This window comes from Centropristis striata, chromosome 4 (genome assembly GCF_030273125.1).
Source record: "Centropristis striata isolate RG_2023a ecotype Rhode Island chromosome 4, C.striata_1.0, whole genome shotgun sequence".
In the NCBI taxonomy this organism is placed as follows: Eukaryota; Metazoa; Chordata; class Actinopteri; order Perciformes; family Serranidae; genus Centropristis; species Centropristis striata.
Genome location: NC_081520.1, coordinates 3392163 through 3419872, shown reverse-complemented (window position 1 = coordinate 3419872; position 27710 = coordinate 3392163). Strand labels below are relative to the sequence as shown.

Sequence of the window (27710 nt, the reverse complement as noted above, 5' to 3'; positions counted from 1 at the left end):
ATTACCAAGATACTAAGATACACTTTATGTTTATAAAAGAAGGCCTATTTGACACATTTTCTGGCTGATATATTGTTTGCCATGGCTTATTTAACATTGTTATATGCAGATTGTTATTAGACATAACATAAAAAAGGGGGAGATGTCATGAATGGTTTCATATGCGAGGTGACGTTGACAGTCATGACAGTCTTATGACAGTGACACTTTAAGGTAGCAGGTATGTTTTACGGGCATGAGGAAAAACCCCGCGCTTGCTGTATGTTGCTCGCTATAAGCTATATGTTCAGAGCTGAGAATAAAAGCTGAGTAAAACAGAGAAAGCCTTCCCTCGATCATTCTACAATTATAGCTTAGAAGTTTAGAATTAATCAAATGTTAAATAAAAAGAAGAAAAAATCATCGTCATCATCATGACACTTTAAAAATCTGCCGGCGGTGACGTCACGTGGGCTGCAGCAACACGGCGCGAGCAGAGAGATGGAGAGAGAGAGAAAAAGAGGGAGAGAGAGGAAGAGAGAGAGAGAGGGAGAGGGAGAGAGAGAGGGAGAGGGGAGGGAGAGAGAGAGAGAGAGAGAGAGAGAGAGGGAGAAATAGAGCAAGAGAGGGAGAGAGAGGGAGAGAGAGAGAGAGCGAGCAGCGCGCGGACACGGCACAGGTGAACGCACGAGCTTCAACGTCCGCAGGAGGAAGGAAAAAAGAGCAGCGAAGAAGAAAAAGAAGAAGAAGGAGACCCGCCGTGAGGAGGACCAGAGACAAACACGCTCCCTCCTTCCTCCTCCTTCTCCTCTTCCTCCTCTTCCTCCTTCTCTCCCGCCGGTATCGATCCGTCAGCGGCTCATTCTCGATCAGATTGATCACATTTATCTCTCGACGCTTGTTCACTTGATTCAGAAGGAAGGAAGGAAGGAAGGAAAGGAGGCGCGTGGATCTGTGACGAGGCAGAGGAGCACCTCACCTCACCGAGCAGCAGCACCGGGAGATGGAGGGCAAAGAGAAAGCACCGGCAGGTAGGACCGGGACTGGCCGGGACCGGGGCCGGGGAGGCGGGCGGAGGGCGCAGGGTGGGGGCTGAAGGGTGGATGGAGGAGTGATGCATGTTGGGTACAAGTGGACTGCGGTATCCTGCCTGCTGCTGGCTGACTGAGTGCAGCTGCACTGGAGCTTTTAGGTGTGGTTATTATGGGATGGGGTGCAGTGTGTGTCTGTGTGTGTGTGTGTGTGTGTGTGTGTGTGTGTGTGTGTGTGTGTTTGCTAGCTGAGAGAAGCCTGATGCAGCAAAACACACAGAGACAGACAGAGAGACAGAGAGACAGGTGGGCCAAGGGAGAGACAGAGAAGCAGACAGGTAGAAGTGTAAATAGACAAAATGAGGCGGTGAGACTGACAAAAGACGAGGACAGATATAACAGGACAGGGACAGACAGGTGGACAGAGAGACAGTAGTGAGGGTAAAGACAGGGTAAATGACACTTGGATTGGTGGACAGGGACAGAGAGACAGATTTCATAGATATAAAGAAGTCAGAGAGACAGACAGAATGTTTCAAGAAGACAGGCAGGAGTGTGGACAAAGCAAGGCAAAGAGACTGAGAGACAGAGAGACAGGTGGGCCGAGGGAGAGACAGAGAAGCAGACTGGTAGGAGTGTAAATGGACAAAATGGGGTGGAGAGACTGACAAAAGACGTGGACAGGAGGACGGAGAGACAGTAAAGAGACAAGACACTTAAGATGGGGGGACAGGAGCAAAGAGAGAGACAGGAGGTGAGACGGACAGAAAGAAAGACAGGTTGTAGTGTAAATTGACAAAATGAGGTGGTGAGACTGAGAAAAGACGTGGACAGGAGGACGGAGAGACAGTAAAGATGACAGATGGTGAGACTGACAAAAGACGAGAGACCATTAGAGATTAGAGGGAGAGGGTGAAGACAGACAACTGGGTAGAAAATGAAATGACACTTAGGTGGAGGGACAAGGACAGAGACATATTTCACAGATATAAAGGAGTCAGAGAGACAGACAGGATGTTTCAATAAGACAGGTAGGAGTGTAAATGGACAACATGAGGCAGTGAGACTGACAAAAGACAAGGGCAGATAACAGGACAGGGACAGACAGAGAGACAGTAGTGAGGGTAAAGACGCGGAATGACACTTGGATTGGTGGAAAGGGACAGAGAGACAGATTTCACAGATATAAAGAAGTCAGAGAGACAGACAGAATGCTTCAAAAAGACAAGTAGGAGTGTGGACAAAGCAAGGCAAAGAGACAGACAGGTGGACAAAGAGACAGTAAAGAGACAGGAAAACTGACAAGACACTTGGATGCGGGGGATAGGAGCAGAGAGAGAGACAGGAGGTGAGATGGACAGAAAGAAAGACAGGATGTTACAGGCAGAGAGGTAGGAATGTAAAAAGACGAAATGAGACGGACAAAAGACCTGGACAGCAGGGCAGATAAAAGGACAGAGACAGACAGATGGACAGAGAGTAAATAGACAGACAGCTAGGAAGAAAAAAGAATGACACTTGGATTGGAGGGCGGGGACAGAGAGACAGATTTCACATATATAAAGAAGTGAGAGAGACAGACAGGAGGGCGGGGAGACAGTAAAGAGACAGACAACTAGGTGGGAAACTGATATGACACTTGGACAACAGGGACAGAAAGACAGATATGAGGGACAGAGAGAGACATGTATGTTGTATATAAGTCATGCAGGCAGACAGGTAGTTGTGTATATCGAAAAAACAAGGTGGGGAGACGGACAACAGACGTGGACAGAAGGACAGAGAGACAAACACCTGGGTGGGAAACTGACATGAGACTTGGATGGGAGGGACAGAAGCAGAGATAGAGACGGGGACAGAAAGAAAGACATGGATGTTGCAGGCAGACAGGTAGGAGTATAAATGGACAAAATTAGGTGGGGAGACAGACAAAAGACAGAGAGGACAGAAAGACAATTTAAAGGGTAAAGAGACTGAAAAAACTGAAAGACACATGGAGGGAGGGGGACAGAGACAGAGAGACAGATTTCACAGATATAAAGAAGTCAGAGAGACAAACAGATAGTTGTGTATATCGACAAAACGAGGCGGAAGGACTGACAAAAGACAAAAGAGGACAGGAGGACAGATAACAGGAACAGTGGGACATATATGAGGGCCAAGAGAGTGAGACAGGAGGTGAGACAGACAGAAAGAAAGAAAGAAAGACAGGATGTTACAGGCAGACAGGTAGGAGTGTAAATTGACAAAATGAGGTGATGACACAGTCAAAGACATGGACAAGAGGACAGATAATAGGACAGAAGAAGAAGAAGTCAGAGAGACACAGTTGGGAGGTTGGGAGACAGACAGGAGGAGACAGATAAGCAGGTGCAAGTGCAAGCAAGTGATGAAAAAAAGGCTGAAGAGACAGACAGGATGGAAGACAGACATGGAGACACAGGCTAACAGGAAGTCAGAGAGACGTTTGGGAAAACTGGGGGACAGAGAGACAGACAGAAGGTCCGAGGGAGGGACATGTGGTCAAAGAGTGGAGACAAGGGTGCTGGACGTTCAAAAGACAGACAGGAGGACAGCAGAGAGACAGACAGTTGTGTGATTATGTGTGTTTGGGTGTGTCCTAAACATGATGCATTATGGGATGTGCAGTTCTCTGGTTTATAAATCAGCTGAGTTGTATTTGGACGGACACTCTTCTCTCTTCTGGTTGTTGCTCCAGAGAAGGTTGTGCCCACAATCCTACAGTGTATCAGGCCCCTTTCCTCTGACGTTCACCCCCACCTGCGGGGTAATATTTGATAAATCATCGTCGTTTGGCAGCTGTCTACTTCCTGCTTTTTCCACCTCAGAAATATCAGCAAACTGAGAACAGTCATTTCAAATAGTGAACTTGAGATGCTTCGACATGCCTTTATCTCATCCCGTATCCACTACTGTAACTCACTTTTTTCCTCACTCAGTATCAAGGTTATTATAGTTAACGAAAACTAACGAAATAACGAAAACTAGAATTGAAAAAACATTTTTGTTAACTGAAATAAAAATAAAAACGAGAGTTTTTTAAAAAAACGATAACTAACTGAAACTGTATTGTGTGGTTACAAAACTAACTAAAATTATAGTGAAAATGTCCTTAGTTTTCGTTTTTGTCAACTTTTTCATTCATAATTCAGTGTTTCTATTTGAACATGCAACACATGGTAAATATGTTTACTGAGACTGGGATGTTTACACTAGAACCAAAATTCAAAGCACCCAGAACTGTAAGAGTTAATAACCTTATTGGGGCTGAGATGATAAACCAAAGGAAATAAAGGCAAAATTTATTATGACCTCTTTGAACCTGGCACCCAACATATAGACCATTAGAAAAAACCAACACTAAAACTAATAAAAACTAAACTAAAACTAAGCATTTTCAAAAAATAAAAACTAAACTAAAACTAGAAAACTCACTCTAAAAACGAACTAAAACTAAGTGAATTTGAAAACAAAAATTCACAACGAAATTAAAACTAAAACTAATGAAAACTACAAAACTATTATAACCTTGCTCAATATGTCCGCTTTAAACCGTCGACAGTCAATTCAAAATGCTGCAGCGAGGCTCCTCACTAGGACAAACTGCAATATTTTGTTAACAGAGCCTAAAAGTCCATTTTATTTGTTTTGGTTGAAGTTTATGTTTTATTTATCTAGGATATTTTATTATTTCTTTTCATAATTTCAATTCCAATGTTTAATATTCTTGAGATTTAAAAATTAATTTCTGTGGAAAAGGACGTAGTTAATATGCTCTAACATCGTTCTAAAACTAAAACATCGATACAACAATACTATCGTTTATCTTGATAGTTTCTGGGAAAATATATCCTAAAATATGTGTTGTGGTGACAGGTCTACCGACAACACAATCTCAACAAACAATTTCAAAAGAAAAACTCATCATTATCATCATCAAAAATCATATCTATAATGACTCAGCAGCAAAACTCTCTGCAGACTGACTTTTTGAAATGACCTCTGACCTCCAATCCCCTTGTGAAGACCTCAAATTAGATTAAATCCAGACTATATTTAGCATAACAGGGAAAAATGGCAACACATTTGTTCTGATTGGTCTAAAGTCTTTAATCCTTGTTCTGACACTCTTTAAGTCAGTATATCTATCGGGGAATTTTTCCATCATTTCCGGGCTGCACAATTATTTGTTGAAGGCAAAATAAAAATACATTATTCAGCCTCTGATTGATCGATAAGTCAGAAACACAGCCCCTGATTGGTCGATAACTCAGAAACACAGCCTCTGGTTGGTCGATAAGTCAGAAACACAGCGTCTGATTGGTCCAAAAGTCAGGAACACAGCCTCTGATTGGTCGATAAGTCAGAAACACAGCCTCTGATTGGTCGATAAGTCAGAAACACAGCCTTTGATTGGTCGATAAGTCAGAAACACAGCCTTTGATTGGTCGATAAGTCAGAAACACAGCCTTTGATTGGTCGATAAGTCAGAATCACAGCCTCCGATTGGTCGATAAGTCAGAATCACAGCCTCTGATTGGTAGATAACTCAGAAACGTAGCCTTTGATTGGATGATAAGTCAGAAACACAGCCTTTGATTGGTCGATAAGTCAGAAACACAGCCTTTGATTGGTCGATAAGTCAGAAACACAGCCTCCGATTGGTCGATAAGTCAGAATCACAGCCTCTGATTGGTAGATAACTCAGAAACGTAGCCTTTGATTGGATGATAAGTCAGAAACACAGCCTTTGATTGGTCGATAAGTCAGAATCACAGCCTCCGATTGGTCGATAAGTCAGAAACACAGCTTCTGATTGGTCGATAAGTCAGAAACACAGCCTCTGATTGGTAGATAACTCAGAAACACAGCCTTTGATTGGTAGATAAGTCAGAAACACAGCGTCTGATTGGTAGATGAGTCAGAAGAACAGCCTCCGATCGGTCCACAAGTCAGGAACACAGCCTTTGATTGGATGATAAGTAAGGAACATAACTTCTGATTCATCGAAAAGTCAGAAACACAGCCTCTGATTGGTCGATAAGTCAGGAACAGCCTCTGATTGGTCGATGAGTCAGGAATGTCTGTTTTTTCTATGTTCCTGAAGTTAACGTGGGACAAACTGAGGCCGTTATCTGTGCTCCCTTCATAGCCACCAGACTCCTTTGACAAAAACATAAATTGTACCTTAGAACACAGGAGTTGTTGGTCTACTGCTGGCTTTATTTGTTTGTTTGTGTTACTCTGAGAGACTTATAAGAGATTAGTCTCTGGTTTTAAGGTTTCAGCCTTCAGATCACAGCCTGAAAATGTTTTCTTGGATGTATTTTCTCTGGGCTGTTCTCAGATCAGTTATCTGATCCACTGGAGACACATGAAGTGACTCAATGTTTCTGTAAATAATCAGCAGATTGGGCCGAGTTCCTTTATATTTCTGGAGCTTCCTGTCGGCCTGCGGCGTCTCATGTCTGTGAGATGAAACTGTGCTGAAGTCAGGGAGTGAGTCAGCTCATAGCATGAACACTGTGAGATCATCTCACCTCACTTCACTCTCAGGTCTTTACTGTAAATATAAAGCTGCTTAGCTTAGCTTCTTGCACCAGTGTGATGTAACTAACATGATGAGCCCTTTAAATCTTGAAAGCTAAGCAGAGACGTTGCACAGGTTGTCATTTCAGGTTAACATGGCAGGATTTAAAGCTGTTATAAATGTAGCCTCCGAAGATACAAGACTCCATTGACAAAAATACTAATTTTACCCGACAGAACACAGGAGTGCCTCGATATGTTAGTCTGTTTGTGTTTTTGTGTGATATTGGTGTTTTAAAAGGTTTGTTTGGATTCACTAAAGTCACACAATAACACAAGTCTGTTTCATGGTATTATAGAGCAGTAGTTCTCAACCTTTTTGAGTCGCGACCCCCAATTTAACATGCATGTTGTCCGTGACCCCCGCTCACTGAACACAATCTCACACGCACAGTTCAGATCACTCAAAAAAGAAACAAAATGACCAAAAAAAAGTAAACAAAATGACCAAAAAAGACACAAAATGACTAAAAAAAGACACAAAATGTCCAAAAAAAGGAAACAAAATGACCAAAAAAGGCACAAAATGACCTAAAAAGACACAAAATGAACAAAAAAAGACTAAAACACATGAACACTTTAACACAGTGGAGACAGAGCTGACTTCCAAAATAATTTGGCGACCCCCAGAAATCATCTCGCGACCCCAATTGGGGTCCCGACCCCAAGGTTGAGAATAGCTGTTATAGATACAAGAATATTAGAGGGAGATAAGAGAGTCTGCACATCAATAATCTTTAATCTTTGCACCTGAACATTAAGCAACTTTGACCATGATCGATGCCTTTACGGAAGATTGGCTATTTCTTTTCATTTTTTTAACACACTTTATTGTTTTTAAACACATTAACAATACAAAACACAGAAACAGAATCCCCCGCCCCATCCTGACAGAGAGCACATGCTATACAAAGTTAGGCAAAAAAAAGGGTGAAAATAATCATAATGACCAAGACAATAATAATGACATAATCATTTATATAAAGAAATAAATAAAGGAAAAATACAATTCTAGTTTGGCTCCAGTCCGCAATAGGTTCTCATGGTCACCAGTCAGAAAACCATCTGCCCATCAACAGCAGATTTTTCAGATCTGCACGTTTATAATCAAGGTGTCCAAACAATTAAGAACAATTCGTCCTGACCCTTTAAACCTGCTTGTAGTCTTTCATGAGGGAGGATATCAAAGATCTCCCTGTACCATGGGGTGACACTAGGTGGAAGGGTTTTGATCCAGTTTTTTAATATACACTTCGGAGCAACTAGAAGGAGTTTATCAAGGAGCTTATGATGAGACGCAGTGAGATGTAAGTCCCTAGAGGGAAGGCCTAGGAGGGAAACCCCAGGGTCTTTCTTCATTTTTATTTTAAATATCCCGCTGACTACCTTTGAAATAAGTGACAAAATCTGGAAATTAGTTTACAATCCCAAAAGTAATGGAAATACGGTACATAGTGGAGATATGGGTCCTCATTTATCAAAAGAGCGAAGAAACCAGCGCAGATCTGAGCGTATATTTCGTCTTACGACAGGGTTCACGTGGGATTTATCAAATGATCGTATCTGTCCAATCACAACGTGAGAATGATCGGCTGTTGATAAATGTGGCGGCTGGAAACGAGCGTCATTTAAATGTCACGCCCTAATATATATAATATATATATATATATATATATATATATATATATATAATATTTACCTGATTCAGATGGCTCGCCTCCAGAGTTTACGACACCGAAGGACGCAATACGGCCAAAAAGAGGATTTTTTCCCCCCCTAAAGTCAACTTTATTAGCAAAGTGCACCGTTACAAATAACAATAGGGGCAATATAGACATATTACAAAAGAGGTTTATGAAATAAAAGTACTTATAGTTATAAACTCAAACAAGTTCAGTGAATATTTTACATTTGGAGCACGGACTTAGAAGTTTTCACAGCTTTTTGGTTGAAGGAGGTAAACAAGGTTTTAAAGTAAGTTTTAATTCTAAAAGAAGAGGAATTTCTCAGAGGCAGAAAGTCCAACACGTCCAACAGCTGCAACACAACAAACTGGTTTTGTTTGGCAGCATAAAAAGTGAAAAAGAAGGAAATCAGTGGTGCTGTCAGCAGAGTAGCACTGGAGCATTCAACTCCTGGTGAGGTTGGAGTAATTAATTTATACATCGTGATATATAAAGCCTAATAATTAATATAATATCAGAATATTGCTATTATTATGATGGAGATATATTATTCACCTTTTTACATTTACTAATAATGATGTCCTAGTTAGAGGAGCATGTGGCAGCACTGATTGGAAATGTTTCTATTCGGGCAGCACCGCTGGTGAAGGAGACGCTGACGCTCCGGTGTCCAGCAGGATAATAATAATAATAATAATAATAATAATAACGGTAAACAGCAGAAGACAACAACATTTAATATCCTCGGCTCGTATTTTGTTTTCAGAATTTCACGATCGCAGGGTGTATTTATTTTTGGATTATGTTTTAATGATAAATGATGTAGCCTAAACATGTTTTGCTTTGTCACCATTAAAAAACAAAACACCACAGAGTTTTATCAGCTCCAGGCATCGATACTATAGTCTAAGATCAGTTCTCAGACTCGGACATGTGGACTTCACGCTGACTCAAACCTGCGTACACGAGCTGAGAGCAGACTGAGATCTGATCGTACCCTCCGCTCACGTCCAAATTGATAAATGCCGAGCCTTGTAGAAATGATCGTACGCCTACTTTACGCTCACTTTCTGTCGTACGCTCATTTGATAAATGAGGGCCATGAAGTGGTCAATTTTGTTTAAAATAACAGGTGTAATATGCAGCCTGTTAAGTATCTTGTACTGAGTTTCTCTCAGCCGGTTACTAGTAGATGTGGACCTTATCAGGCATATAGTTGCCAGCCAATCATCCTCAATATATTCATTGTTCAAGTCTTTTCCCCATCTATGAGAGATGTCTGGTAAATGGTATGCAACGGAAGAACCCAGAAGTGAGTAAAATTATTCTATAAGATGTCTTCTGGAGAAATCTTTCAGCATCACTGTAAGAGGTGTTAGTAGAGAAAGAAGTGGTCAGTGAAGACACAAAATGTCTAATCTGTAAATACCCCAAAAAATGGTGCCTGGGAATATTAAATGTCTCCTGAAATTGCTGGAGGGGTAGTAAGGTGTGACCTCTCAATACATCGCCAGTTACATGAATTCCCTTGTCCCTCTAAGAGAGGAATGTGGGTGAGCTGACACCTGCAGGAAAGTCAGGATTTTGGGTTATGGGGGACAGTAAAGACTTAACATTTTTTCCCCCAGATATTTAGATATATCGTGCCATATCCTGACACTGTTGTAAATAATAAGATTGTGTTTTACTTCTGGATTTATCTTCTTTGCCTACATGTGATTAAGCTCCATGGGGAATGAGGGTGGCAGGCCCAAGAATCAATACAGGGCTCGCTCTCAACATATGAATGTAACCAAAGCCAGAAGTGGTGTGCATGACAAGCCCAGTTATAAAACAACATATTAGTCATAGAAAGGCCACCCATGTCTGTAGACAATTGTAATATCTTAAAGTGGAAATGAAGCAGTCAACCAAGTTACCATTATTTACTTGATTGAGGCCTATTCTTATCAATAGTTATACAACAAACGTAACAAATATAAACATATAAAAGAAAAATGGAGTGCCGTTTTTTATTTCGTGGCAAGGGCGCCGCCATCTTGCGGTGGATGGAGACTGGTGAGCCAAAGGAGTTGAGAAGACTGAAGGGAGGACAGTATTTTATTGTTCCGGGGTCTAAATTGAGTTTTACAAAGTTAAGGCCGAGGACAAAATAGTCCATTATCACAAACTTCGGCTGAAACGGAGAGCAGTACTGCTGCGCTGACTGGCGGTGAACTTAAAAACACCCGGAGCAGCTCCAGGCTTTAGTCTGCTGGTCCGGCAGACCACTAGCTTGACAAAACTCAAAATTCTGTTCTATGAAATCTTCCTCCAGAAAATGCTAACTACAGACGCTGGAGTGTTTTTAATTTCACCGCCGTTATAACCGGAACTCGACTGAGCCACAACACTCTGACAGTCCAGTGGCATCAATCCACCGCAGTGACAGACAGCACTGACACCACGCTGTGTTTCTATGCCCGCTGGAGGGAAGGGATACACGGGCAGAACCAGAACCAGGACCAGGACCAGGATCGAGCGAGGGAGACTGTCAGGCGCTGCTACAGTAAAATAAGAGGTTTTCTAAAGGGAGTCTGGAAAACATGGAAACTATACGCTGCTTTAAATTTGAGTTCCAGTTGAGAGCTGCTGGTGTGTGTCAGCTGGTGTATGATTGACAGCAGGCGAAGCCTATAGAGGCGGGACCTCAGAGCCCAGAAGTGTATTTGTATATTTGCTGGTAAAACAAGGTCAGCTTGTTTGCACACAGATCAGCGTGTTGTATTGATTCTGGGATCAGATCCACACGATTCAGGACTGTAGTGACCTGCTGCCCAGAACAGGGAAACCTGAGAGACTGTAGACACACACACACACACACACACACACACACACACACACACACAGTATCCCTTGGGTGGTGTGTATGTCTTGTTGGTTTCTGTTTCTGTTTCTGCTGATCACCTGAGAAGCACTGAAACACTATTAGTGTGTGTAGCCGTGTTTCGACTAGGGGGGAAAGTCTCAGGCCACACCCTCTCAAAAGTCCACTCACCCTGCGTGTTTCGACTACACGTTAGCCTCCAGAGGGATTTACGTACGGATTTACGGTGACGTATAGTTTTCGCTGTCGCTAACTGTGCACAACGTCAGCAGCTGAAAGCAGAATGGCTAATTATGCACAGAGTCTCCGCTGATCATAAACATAGTGAATGTTAATTAACGACATCGCTAACTGTGCACAGAGTGTCTGGTGCTTGTTGTAAACAAACAGAGATCGCTAAGTGAACACCTCCTGCAGCAGCAGCACATACACACTGTACTGCTACAGAGCTAACTGAGAGGCCGGAGGCCGGCTCGTTAACAAGAGTAAGAAGGAGTCGCTGGATTTGTCTCCAGTCGCTTTCTTGAAAAATAGTCGCTAAGGGCATCTGAAAAGTTGCTAAATTTAGCAACAAAGTGGCTAAGTTGGGAACACTGCTTTGCCGGCTTTTACAGTGCGTTGTTGTTGTCGTGTAGACTACTACGCCACATCCTGCTTAGCGATCTATCCAATCAGTAACCAGGCTGTTTTCAGGGGAGAAAAAAGACCCTGCTCTTCTACAGGGACTAAAGTAGTCCCGACAAAAGCCGGCTCTGGACTGCTCGTATTCAAATTAGGGGCGTTTCGGCAAGTGAGACCCGCCTCATTCTGTGTATTGTAAACAACCCTTGTATGTGTGTGTGATTGTGTGTGTGTGTGTGTTCTGTCTCCTGACGGTTTGAGTTATCAGTCAGTGACTCTTTCCTCATTATGAAATGTCGCCGTCAGCTCCTGACCTGTTGGAGCTATTTAGTTCTTGTTAGTATTTAGTTGTCTGTTTAGTTTATTATTAACAATGAGTATTGTTTGATTATTCTAGATGTTTGTTTATTTTAATAATATTTTGTTTTGCTAGTTAATTGTTTAGTTTAATCATCATTATTGTTTAGCATATTTAGTTTACATATTCATTTTTGTGTTTTATGTTATTTGGGTTGGCACCATGGGCACCTGATGTTATATAGGTAGGAGGGTAGGCAGAGGACCAGCATGCACCTGGGTGGGCCGATGGTTTTTTACCAGCACGAAGAGAGGCAGCAGGAGCCATGTTTCTTTGTTCTTTTTGTTTGCTTGCTCGCAATGGATAAATTAAACCTTTAGAACTAACAATCATGCATGGACATCACCTTATTTGCCTACGTACACCACACGCCCATGGTGCATCAGTGGCATTTTGATTAAGTTTGTTTTAAGGCAAGGCAAGTTTATTTATATAGCACAATTCGGACACAGGGCCATTCAAAGTGCTTTACAGGGGCAAGATTAAAATACATAAAACACATTAGAAGACATTTAAAAGCGAATTAAAAAAAAAAAAGTGAATGAATAAAACATTTAAAAGCGAATGAATAAAAATTACAGGTTAAAATGGAAACAGAAAAGTCTTCAGACTTGATTTAAAAGAGCTGAGAGTTGCAGCAGACCTCAAGTTCTCTGGGAGTTTGTTAAATTTAATTTTGTTATTTTTTCGGACAAAATTGCCACTACATGACCTTTTAGTTAACTAAGATAATGGATGAAAATGTTTCGTAGCGTGAAGTTTTAAACTCAGCTTGGAGTCTTTTAAGATGTAACCGATATGGAAACACAGTCATTTTGAAAAAGTTCTGTGCTTGATAAATTCAAGCAGCTTAATGGGCTTACTGAAGGTTTAGCAGGGCGCTGCCCTCATGTTGAAGGGTCCAGCAGCAGCAAAGAGGTGGAGAACTCTGATAAACAGAGAAAGAGAGAGGAGGATATTTCATCTAGTTTTCTTGCTTGTTTTTCTGTCGCTCTTTTAGTGACGTTATCTCTTTTCTTAATTTATCTCTATTTTTTCTGATGGGAGCTTCGTCTCACATGATTCATTCAAGAACCATCGGAAATGTGAAAATCCAGCCATAATTTCTGTTTTTACAGTTTATGGATATGATAAACCCTTTTATTATTTTAAAGAAAACATGGCTTTCTATGGGTTTTTTTTTTTTAGATTTAAGGGCAAAATCGCGCATGCACGCACACGCGCACACACACACACACACACACACACACACCCTCCCCTCCTTCACAATGTGGGAGATGAACATAAACAGCTTGAGATGCTGAGCTCAGCAGTGTGTGTGTGCCCCTCCCTGTTTTATGGCCTTTTGTTCTCCTCACTGGTTTCTCTCCATCATTCCCAGAAGCTCTTTCTCTCTCTCTCTCTCTCTGCTTCCTCCAGCTTTTGATGACTACTTATTTTTCGTATTTCATTTGAACTTTCAGTTTTTTAGAGCAGCACTGCTTCAGACACAAAGTGCTGCAATCAGGATCTAAAGGGACGATAACAATCATTTATTAATAACTCCTTCTGATGTGCTGGAGATAAACAGAAAAAGTGAACAAATAATATGGAAATGTCCTAAATAAGTCACATGCTTTGTCCTCACATCATTATTATGTGTAACAAGTTGATAAATGAGGTTTGTTATAACTTAAAGAAACACTAAATAATAATAAAAAATAATAAAATGAATCGACTCTAAAGGCAAATGTATCTTCATCTGTCCATATCTCACACTGAAGCTCAAACAAACAGGCACATGGCTCATTATAATGCAGAATGACATCATCACTCAGATATTTGATCTGACAATTTATTGTTTTTCTTTCGGACAGCTGCTACATTTTACCAGCTGAAGAGGAAAACTGCAGTTAAAAATCTGAATTCATACTGTAGAGACAAAAGAATTTATTAATTATTGAATTCATGACTCAAAAGTCTATTGACAACTATTTTGATAGTCAGTGAATTTTGACCCAGTTTTCAAGCGACAACATTTCTTCCTACTCTTGTTTTCCATCAGAGTAAACTTAATATATAATCCTGTGAATCCCACCACCGGTGAGAGATCACCAAAATGCATCATTTATCATAGAAAGAAACTGTAAAAACATACATTTTCGACATATTATTATAAAATTTTAACTTTCCAAAAGTTTCCGTTATAAACGTAACCAAAACAAAGCTTAAAATAGTGATATTTCTGTGTCATTTAAAATGTGTAAAAAAATAAATGATTCTGCTAATGGTCACGTGACAAATATTCACAGAAAATCTGTTTACACAGAGCAGAGAGGAGAGGACAGGAGAGGCTGGAAACATGACAATACTTCAATATGTACCATATGTGGAGCAAACTTTTTTTCAATATTAATGATGCATGTGGACACTTGAAAAAGTATTAATATATAAATTCAGTTTTATTCAAATTTCTAAAATATTATTTATTAGTAGGGCTGCAACTAACGATTATTTTCATTTTCGATTAATCTGTCGATTAAGAAAAAACAACTAATCGATTAAGATTAGTTGTTTGGTCAATAAAATGTTGAAAAATATTAATCAGTGTTTCCTAAACTACAAGATGACTTCCTCAAATCTCTTGTTTTTGTCCACAAACCAAAGACATATTCCGTTTATTCAAATCAATTAATCGATTATCAAAATAGTTGACGATTAATTTAATAATTGATTATTGTTCGATTAATCGAATAATTGTTGCAGCTCTATTTATTAGTGAAGTTCAACTTGCTTTTTGTTTTTCTATGATATATGTTATTCTAACTGTGTTATTCTGCACAAAAACATGTTTGAGTTGTTCCCTTCTAGCCATGATTGTGCTGATTTCATAGAGCTTCAGGATTTATAGATTCATACAGATTTTATATATTTGGAGTTAGGGGTGGGCGATATGGCCCTAAAAGAATATCACGATATTTCAGGCTATTTTTGCGATAACGATATTCTTGACGATATTAGGAAGTACTTAAAAAGATATAGAAAATATGTTTTTTTTTGTAGTCTGTATAAATAATTAAAAATCTAAAATGTAGTTTGAAGTGCAAATCTCAACAGTTGCCAAATACAAACAAATTTACTCTTGACTCTTGAGTATGAGCAAATAATAAAAAATAACCATTTAGGGGTTCTGGGGGGCATATTTTAATGACATTTTGTAAAGGAGAATAAAGGTTATTGTATGTTTTATTTAAGGCATCTTATTTTGACAGTCTTCTTGTAAATTCTGTGGTGGATTCTCTTAACACACTGTGCTCTTATTTTGAAAGCTGCATGTGTTTAGCTACAGGGAGTAAGTAGCTTTTTGTGATTAAAACAACTTTAACCACTACATCAAGAAGTAGGAACGTTGCCAATATCATGATATGCATTTTTTTTAACCATAAAAAAAATATACCGGTATTATCGTGAACGATACGATATGGCACACCCCTATTTAGAGTGAAAAACAAGGACACAGCGAGTAAAATGCAAAAAGTGCAAAAAAAACACCCTAAAACTTCTTGTTGTGGTTCAGAGGAGTCATGAGATGATCCCAGTTTTGTTTTGTGTTTCTTCATATTTCATATGAAGAGGATCGATGATGTAATGTGATGTCATCCTCTCATTGTGTTTCTGCAGCAGCTCGCTGTCAATCGATGCTAATCTTTTAGCATGTCGGTAATGGATGCAGTGATGGATGATGATTATTATTTTCCTCATAATGTAAACTCTAAGCTCAAGAGCCGGACAGTCTGCAAAACATGGCGTGTTCCTTTAAGAGCATCGCCATGGAGACAGTGAGAGAGAGGAGGAGAGAGCGAGAGAGCGAGCATAACCTTAAAGTGTATCGTCATGTAGAGAGAGTCAGCAGACCTTTCAATTATTTATGAGGCTTTTCTGCACACACACACACACACACACACACACACACACACACACACACACACACACACACACACTCTCTCTCTCTCTCTCTCCCTGCTGTAGATGTGGGTTGATGAACAGTCTGAAGTAATGCGGCTGCAGCAGATGAACAGGACGGATTTGAGTGCTGCAGCGCGGCATTAAAACTCCATCAGCCCTGCCGCTACCTCCCACTGCACACACACACACACACACACACACACACGCACACACACACACACACACACACACACTCAGATCACTCCCTTCAATTTACGTACCTTGCCAAAGTAAGAGTCCTGACATGATGGTGCTGTTGATCTACTTCTGTCTGACTTCCTGTTTTGGTTCCAACTGAACACGTAAATCTTTAAATTACATATAAATATATATAAAGCTTTTTTTTACAGTTTGTAAATAATGATGTTGCACTGCAAAAAGGGGTGTCTGAAAACAAGATAAAAACACTAAATCTGAGGGAAATGATCTTGCTGCATGGACAGATGATTTCACTTGACAATATTTCTGAAATGAAGATTATTAAATCTAGAAACAAGCATGTTGAACACTTAACATAAGAAATTAACTCTTAAAACAAGATAAATTAAAGCTGCAAGCAGCGATGAACTGGCCCGAGCAGAGTGAACTGCAAATTATTTGTTTCTTACCAAGATAAAAAAAAACTTTAGATTTAGAAGTGTTAGATAATTTATCTTGTTTTAAGAGTTATTTTCAGTGTTCAACATGCTTATTTCTAGATTTGTTTTTTCGTTTTTTTGCAGTGTGCATATAAGCGTTTGCACACAGTCTGGCAAAGAGGTATGGCCGAGTGGAACAGTTTGTCCAGTTACCATAGCATTAACCAGCAAAGATCACAAAAACAAGCTGACTTTGATAAAAAGTGACGACTTCCATATCTGAGTGGGTAAAACACATCAACAAGTGGACTGATACACACGAATGAGGAGCAGAAAGAGTGTGTAACGCAGGGTTTCCATTAGAAAAATTTCAGCTTTTTTTTATCTGTTCGAAATAGTGCTTAACATGTTCAAAATGCATATACAGCGGGATATTTGTGTGATTTATAACAGCTGTCTGTGCAGATGACGCTTAAAGGAAGACGGAGCCAGTGTGGATTGCATGATAGAATGAGCTGTAAAATAATAGCAGTCCAATGTGACTAACCAGATTAATCCAGGTTTTTAGCATATTTTTTTATTGCTACATGGCAAACAAGGTACCAGTAGGTGCAGTAGATTGGGCTGGCCACTCCATAACATCAATGTTGTTGGCTTGGAACCAAGATTTTGCTGGTTTACTAGTGTGTTTGGGCTCATTGTCTTGGTGAAACACCCATTTCAAGGGCATGTCCTCTTCATCATAAGGCAACATGACCTCTTCAAGTATTTTGACATATGCAAACTGATCCATGATCCCTGGTATGAGATAAATAGGCCTAACACCATAGTAGAGGAACATGTCCATATCATGATGCTTCACTGTCTTCACTGTGTACTGGGGCTTGAGTTCAGAGTTTGGGGCTCGTCTCACAAACTGTCTGCAGCCCTCGGACCCAAAAAGAACAATTTTACTCTCATCAGTCCACAAAATGTTCCTCCATTTCTCTTTAGGCCAGTTGATGTGTTCTTTGGCACATTGTAACATCTTCTCCACATGCCTTTTTTTTTAACAGAGGGACTTTGCGGGGGATTCTTGTAAATAGATTATCTTCACACAGACGTCTTCTAACTGTCACAGCACTAACAGGTAACTCCAGACTGTCTTTATCATCCTGGAGCTGATCATTGGCTGAGCCTTTGACATTCTGCTTATTCTTCCATCCATTTTGATGGTTGTCTTCCGTTTTCTGCCACGTGTCTCTGGTTTTCTCTCCATTTTAAAGCATTGGAGATCATTTTAGCTGAACAGCCTATAATTGTTTGCACTCTTCATAAGTTTTCCCCTCTCCAATCAACTTTTTAATCAAAGTACACTGTTCTTCTGAACAATGTCTTGAATGACCCATTTTCCTCAGGCTTTCAAAGAGAAATGCATGTTCAACAAGTGCTGCTTCATCCTTAAATAGAGGTCACACCTGTTTTTTCACAGAATTGATGACCTCACTGATTGAATGCCACACTGCTATTTTTTTTAACTACAACTTTTAACTAATTGCCCAATTGCTCAGCCTTAAGAGCTGCATATCACCAATTCTGGGTCTTGTTGGTTTTCTGAGAGTCTACTGCACCTACTGGTACCTTGTAATATCAGAATCATCATTTTAACTTCAGATGAGTTGATGTGACAGCCCGAGTTTGTACCTCCAGTCCGTGCACCATCAAATATGCAGAATTTGGACACAAACACACGTTCAGGTGACTGTGTGGATGGGTGTGGGGGTTTTAAATCCTGATGCTTTGCTCAGATGTTGATGACTGTCAGCCACCACGATGGACAACGCCATCGTCCATCGGACTGAAAAGCACCTGAACCAGAACAGTTAGTTTTCATTAGCAGAACATCTGAACTTGTTCTCTATATTTCTAGTGCGAACACTTCACTGACACCTGTCTAGCTGGATTGTGAGTGTTCATGGTCGGACTCTGAGATTCAGTTTCCTGTTTGTTGTGTCTTTGAATGCAGCATCAGTCAGTTTGTTAAAGTTGGACCTGAAGAGTTCAAACTTGATCCTGTCTGCGCCATAATTGATGATGTCAGTCAGTACGTTTACATGACACTTGAAAAAAACAAATTATTGCCTTAATCTGACTGTAATTGGAAAGCTGAAGTGCATGTAAACGTGTTAATCCAACTAATGTCGGAGTTCTCCAACTCTGATTAAGACACCCAGATAATGTGATTGGAATACGATTTTCACCAGCATGCTCCAGCCCTGCGCTGGCGTTTGACCCCGGAACAAAAACATCCTAAAAAGCCGGTCATGTTAGCCGGTCGCGTTAGCCGGTTGCATCAGCCGGTCATGTTAGCCGGTTGCGTCAGCCAGTTGCGTCAGCTAATTGCCTTAGCCGGTCGCGTTAGCCGGTTGCATCAGCTGGTCACGTTAGCCGGTTGCGTCAGCTGGTTGCCTTAGCCGGTCACGTTAGCCGGTTGCGTCAGCTGGTCACGTTAGCTGGTTGCGTCAGCCAGTTGCGTCAGCTGGTTGCCTTAGCCGGTCACGTTAGCCGGTTGCGTCAGCCGGTTGCAGATTAGCCAGTCACGTTGGTCAGGAGCAACAGCACAAAGTGTCAAACTGAGGTCAACCAGAAAGGGCGCCATATTAACCTGCTGAAAGGATGCATATCGCCACTCAGTGTTGAGGAGGAGGACACGTTCCTGTCAGCTATTCAATTTTCTCAGTTGCATGTAAACTGGGGCAAGGACAGAAGTCCGATTAGAGGCCAAAATCGATTTTTAAGCATAGCTCGATTAAACTGTGCATGTATGATGTGTGTGTGATGGCATCACCTCCATCAGCCTGCAGTGATGGGGAATCGAGAACGCAGCACAAATAGAAATCGTTGTTTCTGGACTTCATGCTGATTTCATGTTTACGTGTGTGTGTGTGTGTGTGTGTGTGTGTGTGTGTGTGTGTGTGTGTGTGTTTGTGTGTGTGTGTGTGCAGTGGCACTGGCTGTGAGCGATGTGTGTATTGGTCACATAGTGCTATAAAAGATGCAGTGCAGTACATGAGGACTACTCTGTTACTCTGAGAGATGAAACACTGAGGCCCAGCAACACAGGATGGTTGCAGTTGCCATGGTTACTGTCAGGTTGGGCAAACTTTAATAAAATAAGAAGAAATATGTTGTTGACATATTTTTAAGTTTGAATACACTCTGTGCGTGTGTGTGTGTGTGTGTGTAATATACAGTCAAGGAAAAAATGATTAGACCCCCCTTGTTTTCTTCAATTTTTTGTTTATTTTAATGTCTGGTACAACTAAAGGTACATTTGTTTTGACAAATATAATGATAACTAAAAAAATAGCTGATAAGAGTTTAATTTAAGAGCTGATATCTAGACATTTTCCATGGTTTTCTTGATGAATGATTTTGGTTATTATCAAGAAAACCATGACTGTACCCTAAAATAATATCCTGATTCTTAGGGTATTTTTGCAATAACAATATTCTTGACAATATGACAAAATACAGACAAATAGAAAATATGATTTTTTTTTTAAATCTAAATTGTAAATTTAATCTAAATTGTAGTGTAAAGTGCAAATCTCAACAGCTGCCAAATACAAAAAAATAACCTTTTACTCTTCTGTGCAAAATGGAAGTATTAGAAAATAATACTGCAAATGTCAGTGATGGAATGTAACCAAGTGCTTTTACTCAAGTACTGTACTGTACTTAACATTTTTTAATTAACATATATTTTATGAATTTAACCACATAAATAGTATATGAATAAGTTAATATGAGCCCTACCATGACGACAGTAAAATGCTGCTTAAATAAATGCATCAGAAATGAACAGTTTTGACTGTGATGTCACATATGCGACAGATTTTACATGGTAGAAGCGCCAAACATAAACAATAGGGAAGGAGACGCTGAGATGGAAGGAGCAGAGCTTGCTTGCACGCAATATAATAATCTATAATCTATAGATTAATCTAAATATATAATCTATAATAAAAATCTAACTACGTTACAAGTTGAGTTAATAACAACTTAACAGGAAGTGCCTGTCAATTAAAAACGGACTAATTCTATTGTGTTGGATTCATTCAAAATTCTCTTGATTTAGAATTACATACACATAAAGATTATATTTAATGTGGTCAAAATAAGTAGATTCTATCTCAAACATTTTTTGCTGTGTTTCTTCAAATATGTTTATTGGGAAACCAGTCACTTAACAGAGAAATTAACAGTCAACAGTTATGTTTCCTTGTTTTTTACAGAAGGGGAGAAAAACTAATCCCTGACAAAAATGAATAGCAAGTAAACAAGCAAAGCCCTGCATCAACAAAGCAGATGAGACAAAAAGGACAGGACAAGAAAAAAAAAGTGCGCTGTAATGGAAACACACCTTATATAAAACAATCTGAGTGGGGCCGTTCTGCATAACGGGTATTTTTACTTTTGATACTTTTGAAGTACTTGTTGTTGCTGATACTTTTGTACTTTTTAGAAAATACGACTGTGTGCGCGGCAGAAAGAGACCAACAAAAACCCGGTCTAAAGCCAGTGGTGCAGTATTTTCCGGCTGTTTAAAGGACACACTGGTGTAACTGAGATTACAGTTACATTTGAGTTACATTCTGATTAAAGGCGAAACACAACTGAATCAGTCTTCAGTCAGTAGAAAGTATCTTTCTCATCTTTTTAATTGACAGGCACTTCCTGTTAAGTTGTTATTAACTCAACTTGTAACGTAGTTAGATTTTTATTATAGATTATATATTTAGATTAATCTATAGATTATAGATTATTATATGGCGTGCAATCCTCAATTTTAATGAGTAGCTATTGTTTATCTTTTTTTACAGTGTATTAATATTAATATGTCTTTGTGTATGTACTTCCAACTGTTTCTCATGCATTTATTCAAATTCCTAAATAGCTTCTTTAAAAAGCTTTTAATTAATGAGAGCACACTACATGTCCTATCTGTTTTATTAGTAGTAGTATTTTAATAATCTTATATTGTTTCTTTTATTTAATTTTTAAAATGAATTTAAATTTTCTGTTTTGATTTGTATCACACCCTGATTGAAATAAAAATAAATTAAGTTTGTTATTAGATTTCTTTCTACTGACTCTTCAGTCAGTAGAAAGTATCTTTCTCTCATCTGTTATTTTCACTTTTAATATTAGAGAGAGGAGGAGAGTCTGTTGTTTCACAGTTTAATATTCTGTCCGTGAAAACACAATCATCTCTACAAATCACAAAACATTCTCATCAAAACCTGGATTGTTAAATCATAATTATACACTTAATTTATGCAGTAATTAAAAAAAAATGTTTATGTTTCAATCAGGATTAAAACATTTTGGGAGGCAGTGATACTAATCAAACAATTGAAATTTATATAAAAATAAAATAAACATAATAATAAAAAGAAATCTAATAACAAACTTAATTTATTTTTATTTGAATCAGGGTGTGATACAAATCAAAACAGAAAATTTAAATTCATTTTAAAAATTAAATAAAAGAAACAATATAAGATTATTAAAATACTACTACTAATAAAACAGATAGGACATGTAGTGTGCTCTCATTAATTAAAAGCTTTTTAAAGAAGCTATTTAGGAATTTGAATAAATGCATGAGAAACAGTTGGTTTGTACATACACAGAGACATATTAATATTAATACACTGTAAAAAAAGATAAACAATAGCTACTCATTAAAATTGAGGCAACAGATTGCACGCAATATAATAATCTATAATCTATAGATTAATCTAAATATATAATCTATAATAAAAATCTAACAATGTTACAAGTTGAGTTAATAACAACTTAACAGGAAGTGCCTGTCAATTAAAAACGGACTAATTCTATTGTGTTGGATTCATTCAAAATTCTCTTGATTTAGAATTACATACACATAAAGATTATATTTAATGTGATCAAAATGAGTAGATTCTATCTCAAACATTTTTATATTAAAGTTACTTAAACAACTGCCTCAAAATCAAGGATGCATTTATATTTAATACATTTGATCAAATATATTAAGTCAAATGAAATGACTACAGAATAGAATAGAATAGAATATATCTTTATTGTCTGTTCAACAGAGCAGAAATTTGTCTTTCGACACGGCTATAAAAATTCATGCAAAACACACAACAATTACATGAAGTGAGATAAAACAACAACACTTCAGTAAAAACACAACATCAATAAAAAGAATGACGTGGGGTACAGTGTTATAATTTATTACAGTGTATAGGTATAGATAGATAGATAGATAGAGAGATAGAGAGATAGAGAGATAGATAGATAGATATACTTTATTTATCCCAAGCTGGGAAATTACAGTGTAGCAGCAGCATTACACACAGAGACAATAACAACACAATTAAATAAAAAGAACAACCTAGGCATACTTCAAGCAATAAAATATAAAAATACAATACAAATACAATAAAATATAAAGTGTCTAAAGAAGGAGTATGTATTAAGGAGTAGAATAGAATTCCAGTGCAGAATAAATATGAATATACAGTATAAAAATGTTGGTGCTATGAAACAAATAAGGTGCAATGAACAGTATGCATAAAGGACACATAAAGTGCATTATGTATGATAAGAATACAAAGTGTGTGGGTTGATTTCTGTAAAAACATGTTTCCTCTCTGGGCTCTTCAGTCTTCAGTGAGACGTGAGGAGAAGACACAAGTCACAGGAAACATGGACGCAGCCTGTCCTTCACTGCTGCTGCTGCTGTCTCACAGTCACTCAGTCACACCCTTTATTCCTCCTGCTGCGCTGCTGTCTGCCCCCTGCTGGACACACTGAGAACACACTGCAGCAGCCTGAGCTGCAGCTGGAACACAAACACACGGCGTCTGAAACTAACACGAGTCTCACACACACGATCATCTGAAGGTCAGACGTGTGACGTCACACACGAGATGAATTCACTGTTTCCAACTTATTCCAAAGAATAATAATATGTATCTGAAAGAATGTCTTCAAGAGGAATATATGAACACATTAGTGCAGTAACTCAGGTATTGATTTTAATATCTCTGAAATATTCATCACCACTTTAGGACCATTAGAGCCATCAACAGTGAATCGCCGCTCTCATCCAGCAGGAACAGAGTGTTTGAAAGCTCGGATGTGATGCTGCAGTTTTTCTGTGTAGACAGGATGTTGATGTCTCACTCTGCTGCTTCCTGATCACTTACAAACTTTAAGTTATTAAAGCAGCTTAACCTCCTGAGAGCCAAGCTTTTGTTTGGTATGTTTCTCCTAGATATTTTGGATTTGTAGGACCTGCTAAATACAAAAACTAAGCATTGTCTTTGAAAAGGAATTCGTTTTTGAAAAAAAATAATGGTAATTCATTTTACTGTATAACGCAATTAATTCACCAGTGAATAAAACTTTTTATTTCCTTACATTAACACCCTCTCATTTGAAGAATGATAGTAAAAGTCTATTCGTTTTCAAATGAATACTTCCTGATTAGCAGAGTCGGAACTTGTTGCTAATGCTAAAAATAGTCAAACTTGCACAGAATATCAAACTACAAACCATATTAAGCACAAATACACAAGTTTTAGCCATAAAATCTGATCAGCTTTGGTACCTGATCCACTTTTGTCTGGGTAAAAGCTGTTCATTGACTTTACCAAGATGCTGCCATCTGGTTTTTACACTGATTGATGTATTGTTATTATTCTAGAGTGCACAGTTATAGTTAAGCAGAATGAAATATAAGGTCCAGAAAACCTAAAATGAAATGTCCACATATGAGGACGCAGGGTCTCAGGAGGTAGGAACTTTGATATCCTGTTGGTCCCGTCTGTGGAAGAATGAGAATCAGACCAGAAGGGTGTTTAAGACTTTTCCGTTGTCCTTTTCGAGGCTGAGGTCTAAGGCAAGGCAAGGCAAATTTATTTGTATAGCACAATTCAACACAAGGTAATTCAAAGTGCTTTACATACACATTAAAAACAGCAAGACACAATTGAAAACAGTAAAAGTTGCTGTGGATACGCATTGTTCTACTTCTCTCCTGATGACGGCTCGCCTTGTTAGTGACCTGTCAATCAAAGCTAGCCACGCCCCAAATCATATGATTCTTTATCTTCTATTGTCTTCTAAATGGGGCCATTATTTACACTATAAACATCAAATTGTCTTGAGGAAATGTGTTTACTTCTTTACTTGAAACAATAGTGTTGTCTTAAAAAAAATCTCAGGTAGTAAATCAATTGGGAACTTTTCTCATTTTGTATTGAAATAAATGGACCGAAAAACTTCTGCAGTCGCTGTCAGCGCCCCCTGTTGGAATTTCCGGTAGAATGCAGCTTAAGGCACTTCCTGGTTTGCCTCACTGCTCAGACCCGGAAGTTGCCGCCTGGTTAGATACAGTAAAAAACGTATGAACACAATATAAGGTGCCCTTTAAGGATAACACCTGACAAGTCAAGCTGCAGGGATTAGTGTGTAGTGATATAAATAGTCCTGTTTGCACTCTCAAAATAAACTCCTCTCCTCTTACTGCAGGGTCACATGAACCTCAGACCTGAACCCAGAGCACGATCCCAGACCTGAACACCAGTGTTAAACTGTTCAGACTGGTTTGATATGAAGCCAAACTCCAGACCTGACCGGTAGAGTTTCACCACTAGGTGTCGCTCTTGACTCATGATGAGACTGAGAGAGGCCATGAATTGTGAGGAGCGATGTCATTCTGGTCCACATGGTGGCTTTTATGGACCTCAAAGCCGGTTTGTAAGTCTGTATGTGTCGACTATTTCACAAGCTAATTCAACACTTCCTGTTTCTGTTTTAAAATTAAAAGCACTCTAGCACTCAAGGCTTTTATTCTGAAATATTTGCAGGATGTGTTGTGGAAAATGCAGTGCTTGATTTTTAACTGGAAATACTAAGCTAGAAATTAAATGATGCGTTCTAATATTTATGGATGTTATCGAAGGCAACTTGGTGTAGAAGGTAGCACAGCAGCAGCAGCCATGTCTGTGTGGACAGTGATCCGGTGCGATCAGCAGCAGTTCAGTGCAGGAGCTGTCACTCTCACAGGTCTGAAGCACAAACTCTCTGACGGTGGGATGCAGGAGATAAACACAGGACTTTGGCCCAGGAGATCGCTGTTTATGTCTCGATTGAAGCCAAAAGTCAAAAATGTTCTATGAAGTAATGTAACTTACCTTCCATGCATCACGCTTTTTATGTTGCCAATGTGACGACCTCACTTCTGGCTGTTACTGTATTTATTTAACTTTATTTTTTTATTATTTATTATTTATTTATTTATTTTATTATTTAACTCTTTTAACTTTTAAGATTAAGATTCAGGTTTGCACACACACCGAAACACCAAAACTGCAAGAGCTATACTGTATGTTTGGAGGACTTGTTTATATAATAAAGCTCTTTTCTGACGGCTTCTTGATCGGTCACTCTCCTTATTGTCCTCCGTCCATGTCGTCTTCTTTGTCTTTACCTGACATGATGTCCCTAGAAGGTGTTTAACTCCTGTTGCCCACTGTCTGGCTCCGGATCAGGCATGACAACGGCAAGGTTTGGACTTTGGACTTTACTAAATCAACCGCTGTTGAACTTAATGTCAAATTTGCTCTTCTCAGTCTTTTTACCATTTCAGTAACTGCCCATCCTTTGCTTGTGCTTAGTGTTTGTTTTTTTTACACACATTTAACCACCACAGACACACTGACTATTTAGATCAGGGGTGTCAAACTCAAATACACAATGGGCCAAAATTTAAAACTTGAATAAAATCGCGGGCCAACATTGAACAAATAAACCTTTAATATATACCAAACATGTTTTGCTTTAACATTAAATATGGAACCAGCAACGCTTATAAACATACAATATATAACTAAATAGTGCAGACATGCAAAATCAAATTTAAAATAAAAAACACATCAATGTCATAGTCAGTCATGTCAAGAGTCAGGGAAAGTTCAGTCTTCAGACACTCAAGGTCTGAAAAACTACAGATTTCGATTTTTGTAAAGGCTCACTGCTGTTCCCACTGCTGCTCTCAGTTCTCACAGTATGAATGTAACAACAGCTGAGTAGTGTGTCGTCACATGGAGGTGTGAGCTGCTGGATACACACTGACAGACAGACTGACAGACAGACAGACAGTAATGAGTCCTCAGTGTTTAAAGGTGTCAGCTGCACTGACTGTCTGATGAACTGACTGATGAACTGGCTGATTGGTGCCTGGATTCGTTAATCTCTTCAGTGGTTTGTGAGCTGAGTCAGGTCTACTTGTACGATGACCCGTTACTGCAGCCTGTTTCGTCGTCTGCTGTCCGGTGAGAGAAAGGCAGAGGAGGCAGACGAGGAGGAGGGCAGCACTCACAAAGAGAGCAGCCAGCAGGGTGAGTGGACACCCATCACAGAGCTGTAAATACTGGAGTAGAACAAGTGTCAGTGGTAACCTGCCTGCAGGGCAGCATTGTTGTTGTGATTGTTGGTTAAAAGTCAGTGATGGTGATAACAGGAAGTTAGCAGGTGGACTCCAGTATGTGAAAGAAAAGTGTTGAAAGAAGCAGAATCAGATTTAGACTGAAGTTTATCGGGAAAATATGTCGACACAGCTAATTTGACTGTGTGTACTGTGTAAAAAAGTGAGATACAGTACACACCAATTCTGTTCTATTGTGACCTTTATTATTTGTTCGACATATTTTTATTATTTGTGTTTATGTGTCTTTTTTTCATTCTGCATTTGTAGTATTATTTACTATCATGTGGGCATGGAAGTAGATTTACTGTATTTGAGAAATACAAAGTATTTATATTTCCAGGATGTATATACAGGATTTGGTTCTCAGCTGCTCGTGGAGTCTGGAGTGAAAGGAGCATGCAAATAATATTCAAAAACATACAAATACACATGAATGCTTTAAACTCAGTGTTGAGAGAGAGAGACAG

At 39.1% G+C, this 27710-nt stretch overlaps 1 protein-coding gene across 1 annotated transcript in view; it reads left to right on the top strand.

Moving 5' to 3' along the window:
- Positions 1–715: 715 nt before the first annotated feature.
- LOC131969967 (fibroblast growth factor 12-like) overlaps positions 716–27710 on the top strand; it is a 73539-nt gene continuing 46544 nt past the window's right edge. Inside the window, exon 1 of the mRNA XM_059331205.1 lies at positions 716–1010. Within this exon, the coding sequence (XP_059187188.1) occupies positions 983–1010 (28 nt within the window). The 5' untranslated portion in view covers positions 716–982. The remainder of the gene's footprint in view (positions 1011–27710) is intronic.